The 23,484-nt window shown below is 50.8% G+C and overlaps 12 protein-coding genes across 12 annotated transcripts; 6 read left to right on the top strand and 6 right to left on the bottom strand.

The window, feature by feature from the left end:
* The first annotated feature begins 46 nt into the window (after nt 1-46).
* Nucleotides 47-2,220, top strand: rvb1 (RuvB family ATP-dependent DNA helicase pontin). The gene is made up of 4 exons (XM_073776537.1): nt 47-336; nt 427-646; nt 706-1,253; nt 1,314-2,220. The coding sequence occupies exons 1-4, from the start codon at nt 193-195 to the stop codon at nt 1,776-1,778; spliced, it is 1,377 nt and encodes a 458-aa protein (XP_073633778.1). The 5' UTR covers nt 47-192; the 3' UTR covers nt 1,779-2,220.
* On the bottom strand, nt 1,923-4,096 carry BDV14DRAFT_3202 (uncharacterized protein). Its single transcript, XM_073776535.1, has 3 exons — nt 3,527-4,096; nt 2,755-3,476; nt 1,923-2,669 (listed from the first exon to the last, which is right to left on the bottom strand). The coding sequence occupies exons 1-3, from the start codon at nt 3,738-3,740 to the stop codon at nt 2,067-2,069; spliced, it is 1,539 nt and encodes a 512-aa protein (XP_073633777.1). The 5' UTR covers nt 3,741-4,096; the 3' UTR covers nt 1,923-2,066.
* A 410-nt stretch (nt 4,097-4,506) lies between these two features.
* BDV14DRAFT_162012 (v-SNARE protein VTI1) lies at nt 4,507-5,704 on the top strand. Its single transcript, XM_073766836.1, has 3 exons — nt 4,507-4,937; nt 5,006-5,412; nt 5,477-5,704. Exons 1-3 carry the CDS (start codon nt 4,758-4,760, stop codon nt 5,562-5,564), a joined length of 675 nt encoding a protein of 224 aa, XP_073633776.1. The 5' UTR covers nt 4,507-4,757; the 3' UTR covers nt 5,565-5,704.
* A 3-nt stretch (nt 5,705-5,707) lies between these two features.
* Nucleotides 5,708-6,913, bottom strand: BDV14DRAFT_162010 (DSC3 family protein). Its single transcript, XM_073766835.1, has one exon. The coding sequence runs from the start codon at nt 6,823-6,825 to the stop codon at nt 5,845-5,847; it is 981 nt and encodes a 326-aa protein (XP_073633775.1). The 5' UTR covers nt 6,826-6,913; the 3' UTR covers nt 5,708-5,844.
* Nucleotides 6,914-7,249: 336 nt separating this feature from the next.
* Nucleotides 7,250-8,517, bottom strand: isa1 (Fe-binding Fe/S cluster assembly protein ISA1). The gene is made up of 2 exons (XM_073766834.1): nt 7,623-8,517; nt 7,250-7,569 (listed from the first exon to the last, which is right to left on the bottom strand). The coding sequence occupies exons 1-2, from the start codon at nt 8,311-8,313 to the stop codon at nt 7,532-7,534; spliced, it is 729 nt and encodes a 242-aa protein (XP_073633774.1). The 5' UTR covers nt 8,314-8,517; the 3' UTR covers nt 7,250-7,531.
* A 21-nt stretch (nt 8,518-8,538) lies between these two features.
* BDV14DRAFT_3140 (ARMH3 family protein) lies at nt 8,539-11,662 on the top strand. The gene is made up of 9 exons (XM_073776514.1): nt 8,539-8,749; nt 8,808-9,100; nt 9,156-9,278; nt 9,333-9,413; nt 9,468-9,621; nt 9,673-9,785; nt 9,848-10,182; nt 10,234-10,644; nt 10,695-11,662. The coding sequence occupies exons 2-9, from the start codon at nt 9,008-9,010 to the stop codon at nt 11,413-11,415; spliced, it is 2,031 nt and encodes a 676-aa protein (XP_073633773.1). The 5' UTR covers nt 8,539-8,749; nt 8,808-9,007; the 3' UTR covers nt 11,416-11,662.
* A 1-nt stretch (nt 11,663) lies between these two features.
* On the bottom strand, nt 11,664-13,534 carry BDV14DRAFT_3160 (MRG family protein). Its single transcript, XM_073776521.1, has 4 exons — nt 13,192-13,534; nt 12,746-12,977; nt 12,266-12,641; nt 11,664-12,206 (listed from the first exon to the last, which is right to left on the bottom strand). Exons 1-4 carry the CDS (start codon nt 13,353-13,355, stop codon nt 11,995-11,997), a joined length of 984 nt encoding a protein of 327 aa, XP_073633772.1. The 5' UTR covers nt 13,356-13,534; the 3' UTR covers nt 11,664-11,994.
* Nucleotides 13,535-13,999: 465 nt separating this feature from the next.
* BDV14DRAFT_161997 (Cnl2/NKP2 family protein) lies at nt 14,000-15,251 on the top strand. The gene has a single exon (XM_073766833.1). It carries the CDS (start codon nt 14,204-14,206, stop codon nt 14,795-14,797), a length of 594 nt encoding a protein of 197 aa, XP_073633771.1. The 5' UTR covers nt 14,000-14,203; the 3' UTR covers nt 14,798-15,251.
* Nucleotides 15,252-15,839: 588 nt separating this feature from the next.
* On the top strand, nt 15,840-16,316 carry BDV14DRAFT_194596 (Ctf8 family protein; the record flags this gene model as incomplete). Its single annotated transcript, XM_073771958.1, has 1 exon — nt 15,840-16,316. The coding sequence occupies one exon, from the start codon at nt 15,840-15,842 to the stop codon at nt 16,314-16,316; it is 477 nt and encodes a 158-aa protein (XP_073633770.1).
* Nucleotides 16,317-17,452: 1,136 nt separating this feature from the next.
* On the top strand, nt 17,453-17,849 carry BDV14DRAFT_194595 (Dabb family protein; the record flags this gene model as incomplete). Its single annotated transcript, XM_073771957.1, has 2 exons — nt 17,453-17,563; nt 17,637-17,849. The coding sequence occupies 2 exons, from the start codon at nt 17,453-17,455 to the stop codon at nt 17,847-17,849; spliced, it is 324 nt and encodes a 107-aa protein (XP_073633769.1).
* A 328-nt stretch (nt 17,850-18,177) lies between these two features.
* On the bottom strand, nt 18,178-21,220 carry BDV14DRAFT_3125 (putative GTPase activating protein (Gyp5)). Its single transcript, XM_073776512.1, has 4 exons — nt 21,060-21,220; nt 19,402-20,988; nt 18,405-19,346; nt 18,178-18,352 (listed from the first exon to the last, which is right to left on the bottom strand). The coding sequence occupies exons 1-4, from the start codon at nt 21,093-21,095 to the stop codon at nt 18,290-18,292; spliced, it is 2,628 nt and encodes an 875-aa protein (XP_073633768.1). The 5' UTR covers nt 21,096-21,220; the 3' UTR covers nt 18,178-18,289.
* A 375-nt stretch (nt 21,221-21,595) lies between these two features.
* Nucleotides 21,596-23,359, bottom strand: BDV14DRAFT_161991 (Rab geranylgeranyltransferase BET4). Its single transcript, XM_073766832.1, has 4 exons — nt 23,195-23,359; nt 23,037-23,144; nt 22,385-22,973; nt 21,596-22,305 (listed from the first exon to the last, which is right to left on the bottom strand). The coding sequence occupies exons 1-4, from the start codon at nt 23,201-23,203 to the stop codon at nt 21,938-21,940; spliced, it is 1,074 nt and encodes a 357-aa protein (XP_073633767.1). The 5' UTR covers nt 23,204-23,359; the 3' UTR covers nt 21,596-21,937.
* Between the last annotated feature and the right edge of the window lie 125 nt (nt 23,360-23,484).

The following is a 23,484-nucleotide window of genomic DNA, read 5'->3' as shown; positions in this document are numbered from 1 at the left end:
GACCGCCTTGGCACAATCCGAACGGATTTCCGCAACAGCTGCATTCCAGACCTGCTGCAAGACCATCAATTTCCTCATTATCAACAATCCCGTTCCTTCAATTCAGTTTGTCGTGTGAATTCTGATTTATTCGGCTATCTACTCGGTCTGCAACTTCCGCGTGCTTAAGTCGAAGCCGCAATCCTCTTCGCCATGGTTCAAATTAGTGAAATCAAGGGCAGTTCGCGCGACAACAGAACAGCTGCCCACACGCATATCAAGGGTCTCGGATTACGTCCAGATGGCGCACCAGAGGTCTCCAGTGATGGATGGGTTGGTCAAGCGACCGCTCGTGAGGTGTGCATGGCCCTTTGCTGCTACTACAAGCTCCATTCTAGAGCTGTCAAAAAGGCATACACAAGTTGACTAACGCAATTTCGCAAATAGGCATCCGGTGTCGTGGTGGATTTGATCAAGGCGAAGAAGATGGCTGGCCGCGCGGTCCTTCTTGCTGGTGGCCCAGGAACCGGAAAGACTGCACTCGCTCTCGCCGTGTCTCAAGAGCTCGGAACAAAGGTTCCCTTCTGCCCAATTGTTGGTAGTGAAATCTACTCTGCGGAGGTCAAGAAGACCGAGGCGCTCATGGAAAACTTTCGAAGAGCCATTGGTAAGAAATGTTTGATTTGGGCTGAGAAAAGGCGGCACCGACTGACGCGTTATATCTAGGTCTTCGCGTACGGGAAACAAAGGAGGTATACGAAGGAGAAGTCACAGAACTCACACCCCAGGAGGCTGAGAATCCGCTGGGAGGCTACGGCCGCACAATCAGCCACTTGATCATTGGATTGAAGTCTGCGAAGGGCACAAAGAAGCTACGCCTCGACCCCAGTATCTACGAAGCCATTCAGAAGGAGCGTGTCACCGTCGGAGATGTCATTTACATTGAAGCGAACACCGGAGCCTGCAAGCGAGTTGGACGATCCGATGCCTACGCGACCGAGTTCGACCTCGAGGCTGAGGAGTACGTTCCCGTTCCGAAGGGTGAAGTCCACAAGAAGAAGGAAATTGTCCAAGACGTAACATTACATGACCTGGATATCGCCAACGCGCGGCCACAGGGTGGCCAGGACGTTATGAGCATGATGGGCCAGCTCATGAAGCCCAAGAAGACTGAAATCACAGATAAGCTGCGACAAGAAATCAACAAGGTTGTCAACCGCTACATTGACCAAGGTGTCGCCGAGCTGGTTCCCGGTGTGCTCTTCATCGACGAGGTACGCTCCTGGCTTGTCCCTCACATTCATTAGCGTCATCCTAACTTATTCCTCAAATAGGTCCACATGCTCGACATCGAGTGCTTCACATACCTCAACCGCGCCCTCGAATCCACCATCTCCCCCATCGTCATCCTCGCCTCAAATCGCGGCCACACCGTCATCCGCGGCACAGACGACATTGCCGCCGCCCACGGCATCCCCCCCGACCTCCTCGCCCGCCTCCTCATCATCCCCACACACCCTTACTCCCCCGACGAAATCAAGACCATTATCCGCCTGCGCGCCAAGACGGAAGGCCTTAACATCACCGAGCCCGCACTGGACAAGGTCGCCGAGCACGGCAGCAAGGTCAGTCTGCGGTATGCGTTGCAGCTCCTGACGCCGGCGAGTATCCTGGCCAAGGTCAATGGGCGACCCGGTGGTATTGAGGAGCCGGATGTCACGGAGGTTGAGGATCTTTTCCTGGATGCGAAGAGGAGCGCGGCTATTGTTAGCCAGGACAGTTCAAAGTTCTTGCTCTAGAAAGGAGAGGAAGAACATTTTGATGCTGATGGGAGGGCTGTTAGGGCGTAAAAGGAAAATTTCACTAGATCGAACGGGGACGTTAACTGAGTAATAGCTATGTATACCATGTCTTATGGGTTGTTTGGGAAATTCATGTACTGGAAAGGCGAAAGTTCGGCTTTTTCTTTTAGAAACAATGATCACGTTGATGCCGATATGTTATTCGCTTCTAATGATTTGCAAGAAATAGCAAGACGCTGCTCGGAACTAAGTTGACATGCCCAACGCATGGAACTCGAACCCTATCTATTTAGCCGCCTTAGCAGGGTTAAGCTGAGTTCTTTCCTTCCCCAAAGATCCAACCCCAGCAGCGCGAACATGCCCAAGCAATAAGAGTACAATCTCTAACAGAAGAACAGAAGCCCTAATTGCCTGCAACGCAGTCTTAACCAAATGATGCCGGATTCCCTCCCGTCTATCCTCAAACTCCGATCTATCCAGTGGGTGAGGATGAAAAACCACGTCGAATGGAACCATCGCGCCGAGGTGCTCTATAGCTATCCTAAAGCCCGATGTTATTGCATCTTCTAGCACGCCTCGACCGGTCCAACAGAAACCGTAGCTTAAGCCTCGGGTGTTTTGGATAGAGGCTAGGCGGGCTTGCGCGGTGAGTGATGAGATGGAGGGTTCGGGCTCGGTGTATTCCCAGACGCCGTGCACTAGGCTTGGGTGTGGTGGGGAGATGGAGTTTAGGGTTATGAAGAAGTCGCCGAAGCGGGAGGCTGGGATGTCTTGGAGGGCGTTGACATCGTATCGCATGCATGACTTAGGTGGAATGGGGTCCTGTCGACGGTGGTCTCTGGACGCCATAATGAAGTTGGACCCTGGCGCAGCGGTGCTTCTAGCTGGCTAGACATAGTTCAGCGGGATATATGGAGAGTGTGCGCTTTAGAGTAAATTGAATTGAAAAATTGAGATGGCAGAGTTGGCTTACACGTGGATCATTATGTAGAACAGCGATATTCCTGGTCACTCCTAGGGCTTGCAGGACACTCTTTTCCTCCGCGGTTACGGTTGAACCTAGCAATCGGAGAATTTCATGCGCATCAACTGTCAGTACGACATGATCAAAGTGCATATATCTCCCTTTGGACGTCACAAGGTCATATTGAGTTTTAGACCGTCGGGTGACTTCATCCACTTTTGATTGAAGGTGCAGCTTCTCTGGCGGAAAGTGCCTAGCCATTGTCGTTATCAGATGCCTTACCCCAGGGTCGATACGACGCCATTTTGGCGCAGCTTCACATGTGGAAAGGAGTTGATGGTCGCTCAAGGAGCGGACCAATGCCGTGACAGGCAAGCTTGACAGGAACCTCCCTGCGTTGGTTCTCCATAATGTGGAAAGCAATGGAGTAAGATATCTGTCTCGGAAGCTCTCGCAGTATCCTTCTTTCGACAGATAGCTCTCAGTCGAAACGCTGTCGCCTTTTTTAGATGCTGGGCTGGCCAATACCTCGGCACCGAGACATCTCAAACTGATGGCGTCCAACAATAGCCGATAAGTCTCCAACTTGAAGAGTATCCAAGGGCTAAGGAGAATGCTTTTCAAGATGCTGATATGCCATTTGAAGACAGAAGTGTTGTCTAGAACGCCAAATGAGAATGGTACTGCTGTTGTAAAAATTCCCAGAAGATGGAGCAATGACGAAAGGTTGGCTGGACAAGTGTCAGTCTGGGGTAAGCAAATGTGGGGAAATAGGACTAACGGCTAGCATTGGGGTTGAATGTTGGCAACTCCAGATCAACTTGAGCTTGATTGTTATTACTTTCCAGCAACAGCGTCTTCATATGGCCACCAAGTGTCGGCGAAGCTTCAAATAAGTGGACATCAACACCAGATCCTTGTAAGGCCCAGAACGTCGCGATTCCAGTAAGGCCGCCGCCTACGATAGCGACCTTTCGTTGTTTAGACACCCCCATGAGCGATCAAACCTGGGGTAGAGTTGGCATTCGACTGATTGATTTCAGCGGAACAAAGCAAGGTGAGCCAAGAAATGAGCTGTATGGAGCTGTAGGCGCTGGCTGCGGGATTCTTTTACACCAGTCGAAGCCACAGCTTCTGCCCATACGTGGGGGAGGAGGACATGAACGGAAATGGTCCAGTTTAAAGGCCTAACAATGGTATGGAAGCAAGAAATAACCCGTGAATAAAGGCGAGTAAATCCCGCAAGCCATGGAGCTATCTCGGGCTTAGCTGCACGGACGCTGAATGCCGAAGTATGCAACCTTGAGAGGCTGATCGTATCAGATGACGGGTCGGCCTGACGCAAAGGGGCCTACTTTCCTGCGGAGTATAACTCTTGCTGACCGAGAATAGAAATGTAGATGTTGGTGGCGTGGAGGAATGTGTTACAACCGCCAGTCCCTGCAGCTTTGGATAAATACCCCGTGGAGACAATTGGATAAGGCGCCAGCGGTTAATGAGGAATCAGGGCTCTGGTGATCTCCTGCATCTCAGCCATTTTCGACCATACTTATATAGAAGCTTTCCTGTACACAGGCAATGAGAATAGATCGAGAAACAGCGGAGTTTCAAAACCGACTCTCGTAGATAGTGGTCAACGACGGAGTGAGAGCAAACACAAAGATGAAGCTTCCCAAAACGAGACGGACTGGCAGCCAATCACGTGCGCATGGCCTCAGATGCAGTTGTCCGCAGGCCCCAAGATTCGCCCATCGTCATCACCATCACCGTCCAAATCCATTGCTTTTCGCTGCTGATTTTCTTGAGAGTTTCAGCGACAACGTACTCCGTATATTGCCTGCAATCGAGTCGTCCATTCGGGTGTCCACCGTCCCACCAGCCGCCATCCACCAGCGCCGGCTCCCGGTTCCAGCCTCCGCCGTCTTATCGACCGACACCTCTTTTCCCGAGGCCCGTTGAGATCTCGCAAGCAGTCGCTTCATACCAACACAAACTCCGCTCGTCAAGACACCATGTCGAACCCACTTGATACCGATGCTGGCTCCGAAATGTTCAGCAGCTATGAGACGGAGCTTAACCTCGTCCAAGCCGATCTGAACCAGAAGCTCGACCAGATTGCGGAGCAAAGCGGCGAGCAGCGCAACTCAACCATCCGACAAGCAGAGCGCTCATTAGAAGAGGCAACAGAGCTGGTGAGTTGGCTCATCATGAATCCAGTGTGTTACAAGGAAACCTGGCAAGCGAGCTAACTTCCCCGCAGTTGGACCAAATGCGCTTGGAAAAGCAGAACATCCCAAGCTCAGCACGATCGAAAGTCAACTCTCGTTTCCGCAACTACCAAACCGATGTTGATGAGGCGAAGCGCAAACTCAAATCGCTTTCTGATGATCGGAAGGCGCTCTTTGGCGATCGCTACACCGACGACCCGCAGGATGAACATCTGGAGCAGAGGCAGCAACTTCTCTCCGGAACCGATCGTTTAGAACGGAGCTCCGCGCGACTGCAAGAGAGCCAGAGAATTGCACTGGAAACCGAAGGCGTTGGCGCCAATATCCTGCGCGATCTAGGGGTCCAGCGTGAGACTATTCAACATACCCGCGATAACCTTGGGCAAAGTGAGGGTTACGTGGATACGAGCATCAAGACTTTGAAGGGAATGGCCCGTAGGTACTGTCACCCTTACTTCTCACCGATCCTATTCGAGGTCGGTACTAATTTTGATTCTGCATAGGATGGCTACGAATCGGTTAATCACCATTGCTATTATCACTGTTTTGATTCTTTTGATTTTCGCTGTTATCTACAGCAAGTTCAGTTAGACATTGGGTTTAAGCGGGCGTCCAATTTGATTCAATCGTTCATGGTGACTTTGCTCTAGTTTTTGACGACAACCACAGACGTTGTATGATAACAATATCCGTTTAGCATTCATGATAATCAACTGTACTAATTACTGAGCATATCGATGATTCTCGGTTTCAAATTCCAAAAGGATAGTATTCGAATGCTCTAAATGACAAATGGGTATCGTGGGCATAAATAGTCATAAATCATAGAGAACGTAACTTTAACCTCCCATAGTTCCTAGTCATCCTCCCATCAGTTCATAATCCTCATAGCCCCAAACGCGATATTAACAACAACCCCCACAAACACGGCAAGTCCCTTCCGCCAACTCCAAACCCCCTCCTCCCGCCTAAGCCACATCGCACACCCCACAGGCCAAAAGAACCCCATGACCGCGCCCCAAAGCATATCATCAATTGCGCCCCTCGAGCCTGTTCCAAACCCGCCATCGTCATCTGCAAAGGATACCCCTTCCCCGCCACCACCGCCTACCCCGCCGGCTCCCATAGCCGAAGACCCCTCATCCAGCCAACGGTCTTCGAGCTCGCGCAGTTCGGCGCCGCTGGGCATTGTATCTGGTGTTCGGGAAGTAGATAGGATGGCCATGAATTGGGACCGGAGGGCCGTGATTTCTACGGCTGTGAATCCGGTTGAGAGGAGGCGGTCGAAGCCGCGGGGAGCCGGGGTGGTAGATGAGGAGGGTTGAGTTTGACCATGGCGGGATTTCGGTGTCGCGCCGCTACTATCATCTTCAGATTGCGATTCTTGGTCTTTCCGTAGTGTTGAGACGACCGCTGCTTCGGCTTCGAGATCCGCGGCACTCAAAATGATATCGCCGATTGAGCAGTGAACGTAGAGTCGCGGTGATTCACGAACGGGCGCTTTGCCCTTGTCTTTAGCTGTCGAGTCGGTATCTGCATCGTTATCGGCGCTCGATGCTAGCTTTACAAACCGAGTAGGTGGTGGAGGAAGCTTAAGAGAGACCGCGAGAGGCGCCGTATCCTCGAGACCACGACCAGCGTAGATCAGGCGGAGACGATGCGATGAGAGGCTTTGTGGGATACGGGCGCGGATAGCTTGTTTGAGGCCCGCGGCTGTGGTGGTTTCGGGGTAGTCGATGTCGAGGCGGAGATCTGGGATTGATGCGGAGAAGCGGACTGTGAGGTAGAGGGGGTTGTTCTCCGGCGCGGGAGCCGGAGGGCTGGCTTTTATTAAGCTTGGTGGTGTTGCCATTTGTTATGTGGTGATTATCCTGAGGTGTAAAGGTGTATCATGAGGAAACTCCTCTTCCCAAAACTTGGTGTTGTGGTAGAGAGTAATGCGGTGCGGGTTGCCACGACGTTGCTAAGTGCAACGCCACGTGATATCACACTCTGTACAATGAACGATGGAACAGCAAGAACAAGCCAGTATGAGACTCAAAGGCGGTCGTGTTCATTGTTCTTGAACTTGTATCTATTCAGGCCAATTACCAAACCGTCATCTAGACTCTACCGCATGGAACCCTCCTTGCGTTCCCCTCTACATAGTATACTGCATCCCATCTTGTACCTGACCCGAACTCCCCGCAGTCTCGCCTTCGAAGATCTTCCAATAAACTTAGAATAGTCCACTGTTGACCGTTCTCGTTGATACCTCTACGCTGATTTTTGCTCGATTTCATAGTTCAATTACGTTGATTTTGCTGTCTGTTCTAAGGATGTGAGCCTCATCGGAGTACTGACATATGAAAAAACCACGGCCTCTCAAGACATCAACTTCGAGTAGACCGAGCTTTATATAAGTGTACAAAAGTTGGGATTGATATCCCGGGAATCATTGAGAAAACTTTCGACCAAGCAATCATTCAAGAAGAACGCCGTCCGATGCACCGATTAACACGATTTTAACGAAGCCATGTCGTTATAAGAGGCTGAAAAATAATGGTCGTAGAAAAGGGCTAAACCATGAACGACTCGCCGCAGCCGCATTCCTCCTCTGTAAAACCTGTTAGCTCAAGATCCAGACATACGCCGAACGATGGTACTCACTGATGTTCGGGTTGCGGAACACAAACCGGGCCGCCAACTTGTCTTCTTGCCAATCCATCTCGCTACCGATGATACTGAACAAGGCCTTGCTGTCGATGAGGACCTTCACTCCGTCCTGCTCAACTACCTCGTCGAAAGTGCCCGGCTTCTCCACATATTCCAGATGGTAGGCTAGGCCAGAGCAGCCGCGGTTCTTAACACCAACTCTGATAAACTTGGGATCGGGCGACGACAATAGGCCTCTTAGTTGTTGAACGGCAAGAGGCGTCAGCTTCATAGCAGCCTTACGAGGGCGGAGCTTCCTGCGAGGCTTTTCCGCGGGCTTCGTTGAGGTGGCGGGAGTGGACTCGACGGGCTTCGACTTCTGGGGTGCACTCTCGTCTCCTTCTGTCCTCTGTTCGGTCTTTTGGGTCTCTGGGCGTTGTTGAGCGGGTTGACGGGGGGAGAGGAAGTCAGCGGCGATGGAGGGATCCTTGTGTCCGGGACTTGGGGGTATCGGGAAAGACGACGGAAGAGTGTGCGGTCGGTATGCGGTAGCTGTCTGCATATCGCGCTTTGAGGATCGATAAGCGTTCCCATATGATGAAAACAGTCGGTACTTTGGCGCCATGCGAATGCTCGAAGGCTGCTGCACACAGCGGAGAAAGGCGCATGATGTCACCGGGGATTGCATCGTCGGTCGAAGGGACATGATGTATGATGTGAAAGAAAAGGGAAGAGAGAGTCTGAAGATGAGAAGATATTGTCTAGCGAGAGCTCATGCGGTCTATGTGTGAAAGTTGCGGGCAAAGAATGAGGTTCTGCTGAGGTGACTCGCAAGCAATTGATGTTGCGGAAAAGTCCAGCAGACGTTGAGCGCGGGATCGGTTAAAACGGGGGCAGCCCAGTGCTGAGTACCCGGCTGCACCAATCACCGTCAAGGTGTTTCTACTCCGTATGGCGCCACGCTCGTTCGCCTGAGCTTTCAGCATATGATTATCAACCTTTTTGTCATGAATCTGGGGTCAGATGAGACTCGTTATCCACTTCAATTAAATTGTTTCCCACTGGATCTTCTGCAGGGACTTGTAAGAGTTCCCTCGAGAACGATTGATAATGAAGTATAGCCTGAGGCAAAAAGTAATCAGGTGAGTTCGAATTAGAATCATGTGACCCTTGGTGACTCAGCCAATGAGTAGTGCCAAGATGTGGCTCGAATTCAAGCCACTTGTAAGGCTGTCACATGTGTCCGTTCCTGAGGCCTGATGGTGGTTAAGCTGTTATCTGCATCAACTTGCTTTTGATATCTAAATGGGGTCAACGAGCGCATAGTCTCCTGTCATTCCCTTCCCCAACGCCCACATCTTTCCTTCCTCGTCGTATTCCTGCAATGACGGTAGAGGACCATGTCTACCGTCATGGAATCCCCTTTAACGCAGCAAAGTAGACCTGAAATCTTCAAACCCAAGGTTGTCCAACTATATGAGAACCTCTTCCAAGTACCAGCTCCCTTGCGGCTAGAAATGCTCGAAATACTTGCTAATTTATCTGTAGATTCAAGACTATGTTGAGCCCTCTGAAGGGTTTTGGAGGGAACTCTTCCTGCTGCCGCCTGACCGGGCCCAGCTGAATTCCATACTTGAGGCTCTCACTCCTGATGAGACACTGAATCTTCAGGTCGGTCATGGAGTACTACTGGTCGTTATGGAGGGTGTGTGCTGACTATGTCAGGTTCAAACGCAGCAACTCTTTTCTCGTGCAATTCGGGAGGCTTCCTCCGGAACCATTCCTACCGACTCCTATGCCTTAGAGGTAAGAAAATTTCTTTGTTTAGATAATGCTCCTGCGGTTCTAATTTATATACAGACATTGACGGTCTTTCTGGCCTGTATCTTGAAGAAGAAGTACACCAATCCGAGCTCCGACGTCATCACTGTTTTGGCCGGCTTGGACAGGGTTGACCTAGTAATCTCGAATTTCGTTGCTGTCTTAGATGGCATAATTCGCGGCGGTAGCAATAGTGAGCTTTTGATGCCAACAATACCAAACGTCTCCAACTAAAACTTTCCAGATGAGATACGATTCAAAGCTATCCGGACAGCCATTGCCATGACGAGCGGGGCTTATAAGACAAGTCTAGTATCATACTTTACCCATCGGGACTTGTTTCCGTCAATTATGAAGGTATGTTATTCACTCTGATATTTTATGTTTGTACGAAGCAAAAAACTGACTAGATCCTCAAGCTTGTTCACGAATCGGAGTCGCCAATGCAAGTCTTTGAGCCGTTTCTGCTCCTTGGATTGCTTGCCAACTACAACAAATTCGAGTTCCAAAATCCGTACCAGCTGCGGCTCGACGATTTCGTCAATGAGACAAGCATCCAAAAGATTGTCAAAGGAGTTGGTACCTCATGCGGCGCGCTGAGAAACGGCTATGTGGCAGTACAGGACGATTCCCCGGAGGGCTGGACCCTGATGGGGACTCTGATGTATTTCGGACTGGGGGTTCTGTCCCCGAATAAAAAGGAAAAGCCAAGGGCTCCCTCACTAGAAGAGGCCAAGGAGATGTTTGCTGCTTTGTAGGTCCAAGTCAACATCCTTCGGTCTGTCGCAATTGCTCACTATATCAGACCCGCGCAACAAGCCGCCATTCTTCTGGCAACGTACGATTTCACTAATGCGAACAAGCTTTTTGGCTACCATTTGATCAACACTGCTGCCGAAAAGGACACTGAGGAGTCTCCCTTCTCAAGCTTCCTTTCCCTTACTTCCTACCTCCTGCATCACGCATACCGTTCCCCAAGAGTCGGCCACTACGCCGAACTGAGTCTTTTCATTCTTCGAATTCTCTCCGAAGATTCAACCTCCTGCAAGCTTCTCTGTAGCGATGAGAGCAAGAGAAAAGTCCGCATCTGCAGACAAAGACAACCATATCTTCCCGTCGTCACCGGAGACAGGGTGCTTGCGACCGCCATCTTCGACATTCTCATCGACGCCATCTCACACAACCTCCGACGTCGCCTTGACGTCCAACTTTACAGGTACGTTCCCCTCCCCAAGATTAGATCAAATTCCTAATCTTCCTCTACAGCCACACAATCGCCATCCTCCTCCGCATCCTCACCTACCTCTCCATGAACCGCATCCGCCTAACCTACCACTGGTCCGAACTCTGGCGTAACCTGCTCTCCCTCATGCGCTTCCTAACATCCTACGTCTCCGACCTCCAAACAAGCCCACACATCACAACACTAACAACATCCCTCGTCGACCTCGTCGCATTCTGCGTATCCGCAGGCGACACCTTCCTCCCCGACCCAGCATCCTACGACGACCTCTTCTACAAACTCGTCGAGACAGGGCCCATCATCGCTAAATTCCGCGACGTATACTCGCTCAGGTCATCTTCTTTTTCATCTTCGACCCTTGCAAAGGGTGCAGCGGGCGCAGATTCCAATAAGGATATCCACGTTGCGGCCGTCGAAACGCTCATCTCTGTTTCAACGCACTTCTACGCTCTCCTCTTCAATCCAGGCTCCGGAACCGCAACCACCGACGCTGAAAAACCTGCAGCTGCAGACGGCGACACCCAGTCCCAAGCTCAAACACCGACCCCTATCCCCGCGGCTCAGAAGAAGAACCTCGGCCCGCGCGAAGTCCACCGCATCATCAAGCAGGGGTACGATACGTTGAGCATTCAGCCGCCTGAGGGTCTAAGCGCTTGGACACGATACCGCGAGTCAGACTGGAAGCCTGAGTTGAAGCGTGCTGCGCGCGGGGCTGTCGAGGATGCGACGCTGTTGGTGGCGTAGTCGGGGAACTGAACTGGGCTGGTTCTGTCTAAGGAGGGCAGTCTAGTCTATATTTGTGGCGAGCTTTTCGTTTCTTTTCTTCTTCTTTATTTCTTCTTCTCCTTCAGGTCTGTAAATGGCTCGAAGGGGGCCGTTTCTAGAAGGGATTGTTGGGTTTACTATGTAGCTTGCTGTATATGTCCTGATGACCTCGATTGGATGGAAATTCTACTTATAGAATGTGAATATTCGCTTCTTCAAGCCCGTGTTTTGCGTCGCCAGTAGATTAATTCATGTAGGTTGTAGTACTAGTTTAAACGGCATGCCGCATTCCCATTTCCTGAAATTCGCCGTTCTAATGACTAGGTAAGATCATAGAAAACCAAGAAATAACCTGTTGATGTTGAACCCGATAATGCGAGAGGAATGAGAGAAAGACCGTTCCTGCTGCCCTGTGCGAATATTGGGGATGATAAAGACAAGTAATAAACAAAACTTAGAGTGAGGAAAAGAAAGGTAGGAAGACATGACTGAAAGGAAGAGGTAAAGATAGACACCGCCGAGGAGATCCTACAAACGCGTGCTTGTTGTTGGATCCTTTCACACTAACCGCGACGTGGCAGTGCCGGGGGTAGGATTGGGGACTCCGCGGGACTTTTCGATGTACTCATTGCCGGCAGTCATGTATCGCGTGGCGAAATAGTTGTTCGAGTTCTTGCTCAGCCAGATTGTGAATTTGGAGAGTTCTTCGCGGAGTCTGTTCGTAGACTGAAGGTCCATATTCGTTTGCGCAATGAGCTCGGGCATGGTGGCTAGACGCTTAGATTAGAGAAGCTCGGCATAAGTCAATAGGTGACTTTGAAAGACATACCAAAAAGACGGGTCAAGTGCTCTGCACCGTAGATATCAAGAGGACCTTTGCCTGCCGTTTCGGCTTCCCACTTCTTGCGGAGTGCCCGATACTGTTCGCGCTCGAACCGGTACAGGAGAATCTTATCAAGGGATTTGTCGAAGTAGTCGCGCACTCCCATAACTACTTCCTCCAGAACATCCCAGTCAGATGAACCGGTGCGCTTCGGCTTCTCCTCCTTGAGATATTCATCCAAGATCTCATTAACCGAGCTCTTGGCTGGTAACGCCACCACTTGCTGGTTCTTGGTGACATTTTCCCAGTCGTCAACAAGCAGCGATTTGAGATTATCTGGCATCACAATTCTGACGGATGGTCGAGTGTAGAAATTTTCCTCCTAGATAAGTATGGTCAGCACGATTCGCGCATGGTATGCTGGCGTGAAGTGGTGGCCTCAACCCCCCTCACTTAGCGGCAGCCTGTGCAAGCGTAAAAGCAAACCTTTTCCGTGTCATTTTCTCTGGCCCTCTTGGTCCCTCGTCCGGGTACAGAAGTCTGTCTTTCCTCGCTTCCGCGGGCAGAGCTGCGGTCGGAGCCTCCTCTCTTCTTGACAGTTGCTTTGGTACTCTTTTGACGCAGTGCAGCCTCGGCTTCACGACGAAGAGTTGTCGCCAGCTCTCTGTTCTCCTCCGTGAACTTACGAAGGCGATCTAGAGGCACCCAGTCATCCCATCTGTTTGAGTTGAATTAGCAATGATCTTCCAATCTCACGCAAGACGCGCTCCTATTTTCCCCACCGAAGGTGCGATTCACCACGCGGGACAAATCAGGGGGTGTTGCAGCCCGAATCTTCCTCCCTTGTGGCGAGGTATCCCAACACTAGCTAGCAAAACGCGTAGCATTGGAAACGTCTATTCAAGATATCTCGAGAAATAAGTAATACTTACGTGTTCTTCCAGCCCTTGTAGTGGACGAGATACTCGTACGGGCTTTTTCGGTCATCAGCATCTGTGTGTCGAAGGTCCAGAATCTTGGCCTCGTAGAGGATCTCGTGGTGAAAGCAGAGGACTCTCTCGTCCTTTTGATAGGTGGTCTGGCTTGCTGGCGCCATGTTGATGGCGATAGAGGTTCAGGCAAATGGATGGACACAGAGATCGGCTGCTGTCGGGACTCAAAGGTTGATGAGCAGCTTGATGAAAATGCAGATTCCCAGCCTGTTAGCGCGAGGACGTGGCCGAAGTCAGCAAGATTGCTGATTCTCGATTGATGCCGGTCACTTGATAGCCCGGTCTCGGGGAGATATGATCCTGGTCCGGGGCACCCGCAGTGCACCCAATGCAGTAGGACACGTAAAACACCTCAAAGGCGCGTAGAAGGTCGTAGACCTGAATGACCCAACTAATAAGGACTAGCAGTAACCTGAAGCTCTATCTGAAGCAAGATAAGACTTGGGATTTCCAGTTTTGATGCTCAGAAAAGTTTCGAGAAAGACTTGCAATTGACAGTCGAGGGATCAATTAGAACAATGCAGAAGTAAGTTATCGTGATACTCAGACAGACAGTATCAGAAATTTCGGAATTTGGTGGAATGGAGTTGGTGTTGGCAAGGGCAGGGTTGGGAAGAGAAGCAGAGAGCGAGGAAGCGGAAGAACTGCCTAGGTACTTAACGCGTGCCTCACAGAATGGGAAATTCGCGCTCCTCTCTCGGCCTCTCCACGGAACATCTCTCCATTCGCCATCCAACATCAACGTTCCTTTTTTTTTTTACTACGCTTGAGCCTAAGCTCATTCACTATTAGTCCTCTCCGGTCGTTCTAGTCCTCTGTTTACGATCATCTGGATTGAACTCTCGTGTTTCCCAGCCATTGGCAACTTTATCCTGTCACATCTCTCATTGTCCTTTCACGAGCCTTCTCGAGACCAAACCTATCAGAAACCTCGAAATCACCTGCTTCAGTCATGGCTCCTTCAGAGACATCTATTCTCAGTAATTTCCTGCTGTCTGCGGCATCCCTGCCGACAGTCATGTCACTGCAGCAATTCACAGAGCTGTTTCCAAAGCGCCTACGCGCTCATCCCCATATCAGGGTCCTGTACCGTGAACTACAGCAGCTCAGAGAGCAAGACATGGACATCGTCAGTGAGAACATTGACAAAGAAGTTCGCCGAGGAGAAAGCCAGAAGGCGGAACTCCGAAAGTCCCTCGCGGAGACCGGCGTTGATGGGGCTGATTTGAAAGACCACCACGAAATGGACATGGACGTCCAATTGTTTGGTTCAACTTCCGCATCATCTCATGATTATCATTCGGCATCGAGCCTTCTGTCAGCGATGGAATCAGCCTGCGTTGGTATCGAAAGTGAGATAGCTGGAGTCGACGCAGAAGCTGCCACCCTGTTGTCTGAGCTCAATTCTACCGTTGGTGAGATGAGTGATCTGCGTTACGGCAAGATGCACGGCTCGGTCGGGGCAACTGATGAAGAGGTCGTCAGTGAGGCGATCCGAGGGCTTAACAACCTTGAAGATGCCTGCTACGGCAAGAGTGCTACCTGAAAGCTCTCCTTTTATTGGCGCTGAATGCTATCATATTTGTTTGGACCTCAGACATCAGTATGACAGCGGTTCCAAGCTTCTGTCTTCCAAAACCGTTCGAGAGACGATCTTTGAGGTTAGCTACGCATTGTGCAAAAGATCCTGGCGAGCGAACCTGGGCCTAGCTTACCCTTACCATTCAAATGGCACTAGGCGTCGGCCGTCCGCACTTTCTAAATCACAAGCATGTCCGGTACATCTCGACTACCTACACCCCTCCGGTTCCTGGAAAAGTTGCCGCCCCTGCGCGTCTTTGGCTCTGGAATCATCACCCCTCTGAAGATTATAAGTCCATTTACTTGGGACCGTCTCGGCGAGTGGGCGTTGCTATTGCAGACTGAGAGTGAAAATTATTCCATTGCTCGCTACCGATGATTATGCTCTAATCCGCCCCCAAAAAACGACGGTATCTGACTCCATGAAGTTTTGCTCTTCATCGACAATTTTCACCGCAAGCCTAGTTCCATTCGCCGGATGTCAATAGAATCCGACAAGGACACGATGGTTTTGTTTGTTTTTATTTATAACATCTTTATGGGATGCCTGAATCCAGATTCCATTCCCTCTATACTTGAACAAGCGTGTGGTTCTCATCTGTATAAACAGCCTCGCAAACGTGATGTATGTCGGGCACTAATGAGAACTCCTCTCAACATGAGAGCCCTGCAGCGTCTCTCAGCCTAGTGGTATTTTCCCCCTTCCACTCAAATATCTATCTATGCCTCCTGTAGACACATCCAAAGCGGTACGTCGCCTCAGTGACCTATGCGTGACATGGGGCCTGCAGATGATCGCCGAGAACCCCAGTTTAATTTCCGCGGAGTCAGAACGCGCTAAGAAACATTTCGCGATTATCAACCTCTGCGCGTTCAATTTAGACAACCGGTCCAAGCTTACGAGACAACATCGATTACGTGAAGGTACCGGCATTCATCACTCTATTACGTCTATATTCTTCTTCCTTTGAGAATATACATACCTGACACCCGCCAATCCCAAAACCATGCCCACAATCCCCCTCCATCCCCGCGCGTCCACACAACGCGACAACACGCACAATCCCCTCCCAACCCTCCTCCAAACGCCCTCGGGCCTCGCCCTCCTCGAACTCCAAGGAACAATCAATCTCCCCGAGCAGACCGACTCTGACCCACAGGAAGTTACCAAGTCCGATCCCTCGCAAGCCACAACCACCTACGAAACCCCCGTCGGCAAACTCCTCTTCCCAGACTACTCGCCTCAAAACGGCAAGGACGACACGGCGTGGATGAAGAGGGCCTATCTTTATGTCGGACGGTATCAGCGCATGACGGGGGAAGTGAAGAAGTTGCCGAAACCGCTTGCCATTATCCAGAGGCGGCAGGGGGAAGGGCAGGGGCAAATCGCTGGGGATATTGAGACGGAAGAATTGGAGATTGTAGAGGTCGTCAAGTATAAGCTTGTGTTTAAGAATCGGCCGGAGCCGGTCAATGATGCTTAGGTTGTTTGTTGGGGGGTATACATGGGTGGTTTTGGGTATTGAGGTTGTGAAACGCATGATCATAGGTGGTCTACACCCACTGGAGAATGTCTACTTCGCTTTCGAGAAGCGCATCAGGCGGCACACCACCACCGACACATGCGCATTCACACTTGACCTCTCAGCGAGGCCTAGCCGCAAGACCTCCGTCCTGACGGGCCCGACCCGGACCATCGGTTTCTGTCTCTCATGACAGACATAACCATCGGAGCTCGACAAAGACTTGCAACCATATACTCCGCTACAGCAGCGTACGCAAGGTGCAAGTCCATCTTCAAGACTCGGAGCTATCCCGATCCTCGAACCCCTCCGAACGGTTCGGCCGCCAACAATGCACGAATAGCGCACCACGGCAATCTCGATGGCTGAATGCAGACCATATACATCGAGTGGTTATTTACGACGCTTGAATAGCTGATTGGATGATTGTATTCACGAAAGAGTCCTCAATCGGCCATCTCGAATATCGACGCAGGTATTCCGCACGGCCCGACAAAACAAATACCCGAGACGGAATAACCCCGCCTGCTTAATTCCGCAGTTCACCATCGTCTCAGCAGCGAAGTAGAGGATAAGTCTTGTGCCTATAGACTGAAAGTCATTGAGCATCATGTTGTAGGACAAACAACTAGTTGTACAATGTCCAGGCACCATAGGAGGTATTCTGCACAGTTCGTTCTATAGGTAGTTCGCGCGTCAACATCCGACAATAGCCGTATCCGAACCATCGGAACAATTCCAGACACCCATACTGAGCCTCTCCAATCCAGTCCAACACGACATCCACTAGGTTCCTCAATTGTATATCCGTACCTAGCTAATAAAAATAATAAGCTCCAATTAAAAATATGTGCACCGTGCTCCATGTCCTACCCCGCACACGACACCTCTCTAGATTCCCCGCCTATAAAGAGGCGCAATCTGTCCATCGTCGGGACTGTACGTATACCCATCCTCCTCATCAATGACTCTTCTTCAACCAGTCGCATCCTGACTTGTACCTACCTACCTACCTACCTACCTCTCTAGTCTTCCCTACCCAGTCCTACCACCGCCTCTTATCATCAACGATTACCCCACCACCAGCACCCAACACAATGGCCCCAATCGAACGCATAACCCTCTTCAAGATCCCCGACGAAGCAGGCCGGGACCGTGTGTTGGAACAATACAAGGTTCTTGCAAAGACGGCTGTCAAGGTGCCTACCGTACCTCCCATCCTCTGCCCCTCTCACCTGCCCAGTCCAATATTCCAAGAAATAGATACTAACAGATTAGCAGGACGGCAAGCCATATATCCTCGCTGCTGCTGCCGGGCCCTCGTACCCGGATCCGCGCAATAAGGGCTTCAATCTTAGTGTTAAGACGACGTTCGCGTCGCTGGAGGATATGAAGTACTATGACACTGAGTGTGAGGCGCATAAGGCGTTGAAGGCTGTTGCGGCGACGGTGAGGGAGGATGTGCTTACGACTTATTTTGAGAGCATACTTTGAGATTTGTCTCTAGGAAAAGGTCGGGGTTGGCGATATGTATTCAGAGAATGGGAAGGCTGAATATAATGGGCAAAGCTCTATTCGTGATATACAGTATAAGACCATTACTCTTCGTTATCCGCCTCTGGAGGGATGGATTGGAATGAAAGGAAGGAAGTCGCATAACATCCAGCATGAGAAAGAGAAAGTGGAAAGGAGACACATGAGAGACACATGACACTCATGACACGCTGGTTGTCACTAACTGAGGCCGTTACCAGATGCGCGTTCGAGATATGATATGGAACATGAACATAAGCATGATACAGTAATGTCTAAGGTCTCATCCAGGAGCACCAGAGACTGTAGCCAGGAAATGTACATTAGAGGTGGCACAAAGGGGGGGTTTGGGACCAATGGGAGTTCCAAAAGTCGGCGGGAAAACGTATAGAATAGGATACTCAGTCAAGAGCCTTGCGGAGGTCATTCCACTTCTGCTTCTGATTTTCGTATTGCTCGTGGATCTAAAAGCCGTTTGTTAGTTGACGCCAAAAGCTTGTCTTTGGAGTCTCTTACCTCTGCGTAACTGAGCTTAGCCGTCACAAGCTCCTTTTCCATTTCCGCCATTTGTTCCGTCATTGCGCGGTTCTCGTTCTGTACCTCCAGGTTGCGCTTCATAATGCGATCCATCTCAGTCTGGAGTTTCTGCTCCACTTCTTGAGGCTGCTTATCGACCACGACTTTGAGCTCCTTGACCTGCATTTTCAGAGCATCATTCATGTCGGACAACTCCTCGTTCTCGACCTTCAAATGGACAACTTCCGAAGCGAGTTGAACATGTTCCTTATCGGATGTCTCTGTCTGCTCCTCCAGAAGACGAATGCGTGCAGCCTGGATAGCTACGGTATGCTTGAGTTGGGCCAACTCGGCTTCGCGCTCTTTCTCTGAACGCTCCTTCTCTTCCCATTCGGCGGTGTATGTGGCAATCGTCGCTTGGTCAAGCGGAATTTCACACGCATCATGCACCATGATATCGGCCCTGTAGATTTCCTTGTCGGCAGCTCCAGAGGACCCGAAGAACCCGGATTCAAGAATGGATGACGGAGTGGGCTGTTTGTCGATGTAGACATCAAACAACCGATCCTTCAAGAACGCCGTCAGTGGTGTCATATCTTTCATAGCCAGTAGAGCATCAGCGTTTCGCCGCATAATAGCAAGAGCGAACTTCAGAATCGTGGTTTCCAATCCTTCTTCGAGAATAAGGTCGTAGATACGAAGAACAAGTTGCAGTGGGAATCGGTAAGCAAAGAGTGTCAGGAACCATTGAGTAGCGTAAAGTTGCGGGTGGACTCCGCGTCGCCGTAAATGGCAACAGAGGGCCGGTTCAAGATCTTCGAGTAGCTGTTCGAAAATGTAAAGGCTGCGGTGTAGACCGGGCATATCCTGGATGAACATCTCCCGCAACCCGTATTGGTTCATCAGTTTGACCATAAGGGTGAAAGCTTCGGCCTCGTCCATCTATGCGCAATCATGTTAGTCGTTGAGACAAGTCACGAAGCTATGAACCACTCACGTTGAACAACAGCGGCATGACAATGAAGTTCATCCCTTGAGCATATCCCACAGCCTCGTCATATAGTGCGTAGGCCTTACACAACCCGAACAGACCTTCCTGGTTACCCTGTGAGACGAAGTATCGAGAATAGCTTGTGCGCGCTCCCAAGTCTCGGCGGATAGTCTTCTCAAGCTTTTGAAGTTTCTGGAGTGCTGCCGCATCATCCTTTGCCTTCTTCTTTCTAGCAGTTTCATCTGCAGCTTGTTCTTTAGCTAGCTTGTCGGGGTCAACCTCATGGGAAGGACTCGGGGAAGCACTGTGGTTTGAAGGGGCCACGGAGTTGGAGCGCTCTGAACGGATGGACGAACGCGAAGAAGATACCGAGTCCTTCTCTACGTTTCCGTTCGTCATGCCATTAGTCCGCGGCTTCTCCTTGTCTGTACCTCGTGCAACAAGCTCCCTATAAACCTCCTCCAATTCCAAGTTTCTACTATCAGCCAAGATCTGCCAGATGACTCCTCGAATGGTCTGCGGGATTCCTCGTTTGATCGCAGCATTCAGCTCTTCGGAGCTTGTTCCTTTCAGTGCCTGAGGACCATCATTCACTAGCTTTTCCCACAGCTCCCAGTCCACAGGTGCAGTTGCGTCGCTCGCAGAGGCCGAAAAGCCTGAAACTGTTCCCGGTGCAAGGTTTGGGTTGACTGTGGATGATGGTTGACTTGAAGGAGAAGTGACTGACGGCGCGATCGGTGTATCATTCTCCATTTCCTCTGGGATACTGGGAGGCGGGCTTGTGGCTGAATGGCTAATGCTTGCGCGGCCGGATGTGCGTCCGGATCTTACACTTGCTTCATCAGTTTCCGGGATGTGACCTTCCTCCCGCATCCGAAGTAATTTGAACTGGTCCTTCAGGCTGTTTCGTTGCGGTTTCCCAAGCTCCCCAGCACCTTCAGCATTGCTACCAATCGTCGAAATGGAGGCAGCGGTATTTCGTCGGCCAGTCTGCGCCGTAGGCACAGCTTCCTTGCTCCCGGTCGATGCCCGAGAGAGCCATGCAAAAGGACTGGATATTTTCCGAGTAGGCGGTGGGGGAGGTGCAGGCGCAGCAGTGGGTGGGTTTTTGTTCTGGGGAGGAGGGCCCCATGGCACAGACGGAAGGTTGCCTGATAGACCCTGGAGAAGAGAGCCTTGTGTTGAGGTAGAATTTCGGGACGGCATTGCAGGGGGGGAGGCTACTTCGGTCTCTCGACTAGCCTCGGCTTTATCATGGGGTCCATCCTGGTTGACATTGCCGGTGAGATTTACATCGTCGAGAGATGTTGTGGAAAGCCGATGTGCTGTCAACAAGGGTGATTTATGTGGCTTTTGTCGCCGGGGAGTTACCTCTGCTTCGGACTGTCCGTCCGTGCCGGCCTCGTGAAATTCGTCATCGGTTTTATTCTCGTCGTCCGGAGTTCGAGGGTGAGGAGCGTCGGCGAACTGAGGTGTTGCAACAGAGCCGCTTGGGGGGCTGTCTGTTAGCGATCGAGTTGAACTGCTCGGCGGTATAGAGAGGCTAAGGCTGGTGTTCTCATTAGGGGTTTCAGATGATTCATGAAATGAGTCCTGGATAAGAAGGCAACAGTGAGTTTCCGACCAGGATGTATTGAAGTACCAAGGAACTTGGTGTCACGTACCCCCTCGTAGTCTCTGGTATCTGCTGCGGAGGACATTTTATGGGTTGACCACCAGGGCCAAAAAGACGGGTGAATGCAATATCGATTTCGATTCTGACTGGAGTCGATCAAGAAAGAGGGGCGGAGAAAACGGAAACAGGCGGTGCTTTGGCAAGTGATTATCTCATGGCAGGGGAGAGTGAAGAGCGAGCCGACGAGTAGGTTGGTGTCTGATTAGGAGAGGGAAAGAAGCGGCTTGAGGGGCGGATGGATGGAATGGGAATGAGGATCGCAAAGCAGAAGGTGGAATGGAATTCGGGCCTGAAGCCAAACTAATCAAGTTGAAGGACAAAGCAGGGATTGTGAGACAATCCAAAGGGAATATGCAATGCAGAGAAGGAGAGGTGGTAGAAGGAGGAGAACAACAATAGCGAGTCGCCCATACTAAGTTTGGTGGTGCTCCTGATCTACTTAGCACTGCCTGCGAAAGCTTGGCATTCACCTCTACTATCCCCAACGGCTTCCAAGCCTTCTTTCTCACTTCCTTCGATCCTTCGGTCGTCTACTGCAATCTACAATCTCCCAGTTTTTTGGCTCACAGGCTGGGCTAGTTTGGCGCGTGGCAGGCTGGCTGCTGCACTGCTGCATTCCTGATCTCGATGAGCAGCAAACGCACATACTCCACGCGATCTCCAGGGGTGAACAACAGGAACAACACAGTCTGCGCATCATCAGTCTAAACAAGCTTTATCCTTCTTCGAACAGGTGGGCTCAACTCTGTGGTTTTTCTCGCTATACATGTAACAAAGGATTTGTTTATGTACAAACGGGGCCTTGTATGGTTCCGGACTACCTATTTCCTATACAGATTCCTCGTTGAAGCAAGGGATGAGCCCAGCTCAAAGCGACTGCTCCAATTCTAGCCACCGTCCCGCTCTCAGAGGGTCCAGCTTCTTCAGTTCAGACAGCCAGTCCAATATTTGTGCCCTTTGCTCTCCTTCGGGCTTTGTTCCTCCCACCCTGGCGGCCAGCAGGGTACAATCTATAAGCGCCTGGTACAGATACTTGCAGTCTTCAGCCCCATCCAGCATTTCCTGGATTTCCTCGATTTCACGGTGAACATATTCCAGCCGCTCTGATTGGGTGAGGTTTGGTGCCATTGTCTGGCTTGACTTGGCTGGATCAAAGGTACACAGCAGGTTCTGGTGGTAGAACCATAACGACTGGTCGTAAGGATCGCACAAGGCACGATGAATCAAGTCCAACTCTATCGCAAGCAATGCGCGTCAACTTCTTGTTTGTCCCTTTTTGCTTTTCCTGTGGACCTGCATGGGGGGATTACGTACCATCATCAAGCATCTGTTTTCGCTCTTCGTCACTCGCTGATTTCTCGCTGAGTAGCCGCTGGATAAGTTTAGTACGGTAATGCCAGGCAGAGAAGTTGGAGAGGTTGGTGCCGATCATCTTCTTTGCATAGTCAAACTCGGCCTCAACCAAGCTCTTCTCGTTCTCTTCTTCCGAGGTGAGTTTCTCCAGGGTTTCTATCACGAAGCGTCGATAGCCCCAGCCATGGAAATTGCGGCTGTCCAGGCTAAGCATCTTTCCCACCAAAGCAAGCTCTGCCTGCCATACTTTACAAGCTAGAGGCTCGGACAGAAGTCGCTTGGCTTCATTGAGAAGCCACATGCGATAATTCCAAATCCAGTAGCATTTGGGAAAGCTACGCAGGAGGGGAATCAGGAATTGTAAGTCTGTCTGGATCAGAGTCGTTAAACGTTCCACTTTTGCCTCTGGTGAGTCCTCAGAAGCGGTCTGAGAAAATTGATGTCGAATTACTCGGCGTCGGTAATTCCACATGGTGTAATATTCGGGATTCTTCTTCAGCAGTTCAGATAGCTTCTGTAACGTCTCTGGCGTATATTGGTTACCCGCGATCTATTCCGCTTGGATTAGTGGGCTGTGCCTAATGCACGAGCATGGGTGTTAATTTTGATCTACCTCTTGACGAACAGCTTGTTCTAATTCGCGGTATTTTTCAATCTTGAGCAGTTCCTGCTGACGAGCTTCACTAGTCGGCTCCAGGGCGCTGTGGCGGGGAATACCATGCTGCCTCCCGTTAACCTTGGCTGCCTATCCACTTGCAGAGGGTTCATTACACTAGCCATGACGAACTTTGAGTTCCTCTCTTATCTGTGCGTGAGGACCGTGCTTTCCCTGCCTGTTCCTCCTTGAGCTGGGGCAAAATGTGTCAGAAATCGATGGGGCTTGAGACAGATGTCTGGAAGCTGGAGGGCTCCGGTCAAGCAGGCAGCTTCCCGATCAAGCGGGTCACGTGCTCTGTTGTCCATACAAGCAGCTGCCACTCAGCAACGACAGTTGCCGACCACCTCTCTCATTTATCTCAGCGGGATGAGCGTCATAGCCTTCTCCGAGTGAGCCGAAAGTC

This window comes from Aspergillus stella-maris, assembly GCF_047715825.1.
Source record: "Aspergillus stella-maris strain CBS 113639 unplaced genomic scaffold BDV14scaffold_1, whole genome shotgun sequence".
Classification (NCBI taxonomy): Eukaryota; Fungi; Ascomycota; class Eurotiomycetes; order Eurotiales; family Aspergillaceae; genus Aspergillus; species Aspergillus stella-maris.
The sequence above is the reverse complement of the archived record's forward strand: the minus strand, read 5'-3'. Positions and strand labels throughout refer to the sequence as shown.

What these genes read in the sequence shown, in the direction of transcription:
- rvb1 (XM_073776537.1), top strand. Translation starts at nt 193, where the DNA reads ATGGTTCAAATTAGTGAAATCAAGGGCAGTTCGCGCGACAACAGAACA. An exon ending in AAACTTTCGAAGAGCCATTG is followed by an intron (nt 647 to 705) that starts GTAAGAAATGTT and finishes CGTTATATCTAG; the next exon opens with GTCTTCGCGTACGGGAAACA. An exon ending in GTGTGCTCTTCATCGACGAG is followed by an intron (nt 1,254 to 1,313) that starts GTACGCTCCTGG and finishes TTCCTCAAATAG; the next exon opens with GTCCACATGCTCGACATCGA.
- BDV14DRAFT_3202 (XM_073776535.1), bottom strand. Translation starts at nt 3,740, where the DNA reads ATGGGGGTGTCTAAACAACGAAAGGTCGCTATCGTAGGCGGCGGCCTT. An exon ending in ATTCAACCCCAATGCTAGCC is followed by an intron (nt 3,477 to 3,526) that starts GTTAGTCCTATT and finishes ACACTTGTCCAG; the next exon opens with CCAACCTTTCGTCATTGCTC. An exon ending in TTCTACATAATGATCCACGT is followed by an intron (nt 2,670 to 2,754) that starts GTAAGCCAACTC and finishes AACTATGTCTAG; the next exon opens with CCAGCTAGAAGCACCGCTGC.
- BDV14DRAFT_162012 (XM_073766836.1), top strand. Translation starts at nt 4,758, where the DNA reads ATGTCGAACCCACTTGATACCGATGCTGGCTCCGAAATGTTCAGCAGC. An exon ending in TAGAAGAGGCAACAGAGCTG is followed by an intron (nt 4,938 to 5,005) that starts GTGAGTTGGCTC and finishes ACTTCCCCGCAG; the next exon opens with TTGGACCAAATGCGCTTGGA. An exon ending in TTGAAGGGAATGGCCCGTAG is followed by an intron (nt 5,413 to 5,476) that starts GTACTGTCACCC and finishes GATTCTGCATAG; the next exon opens with GATGGCTACGAATCGGTTAA.
- BDV14DRAFT_162010 (XM_073766835.1), bottom strand. Translation starts at nt 6,825, where the DNA reads ATGGCAACACCACCAAGCTTAATAAAAGCCAGCCCTCCGGCTCCCGCG.
- isa1 (XM_073766834.1), bottom strand. Translation starts at nt 8,313, where the DNA reads ATGTCCCTTCGACCGACGATGCAATCCCCGGTGACATCATGCGCCTTT. An exon ending in GTTCCGCAACCCGAACATCA is followed by an intron (nt 7,570 to 7,622) that starts GTGAGTACCATC and finishes CAGGTTTTACAG; the next exon opens with AGGAGGAATGCGGCTGCGGC.
- BDV14DRAFT_3140 (XM_073776514.1), top strand. Translation starts at nt 9,008, where the DNA reads ATGTCTACCGTCATGGAATCCCCTTTAACGCAGCAAAGTAGACCTGAA. An exon ending in CCGACTCCTATGCCTTAGAG is followed by an intron (nt 9,414 to 9,467) that starts GTAAGAAAATTT and finishes ATTTATATACAG; the next exon opens with ACATTGACGGTCTTTCTGGC. An exon ending in TGTTTCCGTCAATTATGAAG is followed by an intron (nt 9,786 to 9,847) that starts GTATGTTATTCA and finishes TAGATCCTCAAG; the next exon opens with CTTGTTCACGAATCGGAGTC.
- BDV14DRAFT_3160 (XM_073776521.1), bottom strand. Translation starts at nt 13,355, where the DNA reads ATGGCGCCAGCAAGCCAGACCACCTATCAAAAGGACGAGAGAGTCCTC. An exon ending in GAGAAAATGACACGGAAAAG is followed by an intron (nt 12,642 to 12,745) that starts GTTTGCTTTTAC and finishes ATACTTATCTAG; the next exon opens with GAGGAAAATTTCTACACTCG. An exon ending in GCACTTGACCCGTCTTTTTG is followed by an intron (nt 12,207 to 12,265) that starts GTATGTCTTTCA and finishes CTAAGCGTCTAG; the next exon opens with CCACCATGCCCGAGCTCATT.
- BDV14DRAFT_161997 (XM_073766833.1), top strand. Translation starts at nt 14,204, where the DNA reads ATGGCTCCTTCAGAGACATCTATTCTCAGTAATTTCCTGCTGTCTGCG.
- BDV14DRAFT_3125 (XM_073776512.1), bottom strand. Translation starts at nt 21,095, where the DNA reads ATGTCCTCCGCAGCAGATACCAGAGACTACGAGGGG. An exon ending in ATACCAGAGACTACGAGGGG is followed by an intron (nt 20,989 to 21,059) that starts GTACGTGACACC and finishes CTTCTTATCCAG; the next exon opens with GACTCATTTCATGAATCATC. An exon ending in TCATGCCGCTGTTGTTCAAC is followed by an intron (nt 19,347 to 19,401) that starts GTGAGTGGTTCA and finishes GATTGCGCATAG; the next exon opens with ATGGACGAGGCCGAAGCTTT.
- BDV14DRAFT_161991 (XM_073766832.1), bottom strand. An exon ending in AACAAGCTGTTCGTCAAGAG is followed by an intron (nt 22,974 to 23,036) that starts GTAGATCAAAAT and finishes CAAGCGGAATAG; the next exon opens with ATCGCGGGTAACCAATATAC. An exon ending in AAAACAGATGCTTGATGATG is followed by an intron (nt 22,306 to 22,384) that starts GTACGTAATCCC and finishes TGCTTGCGATAG; the next exon opens with AGTTGGACTTGATTCATCGT.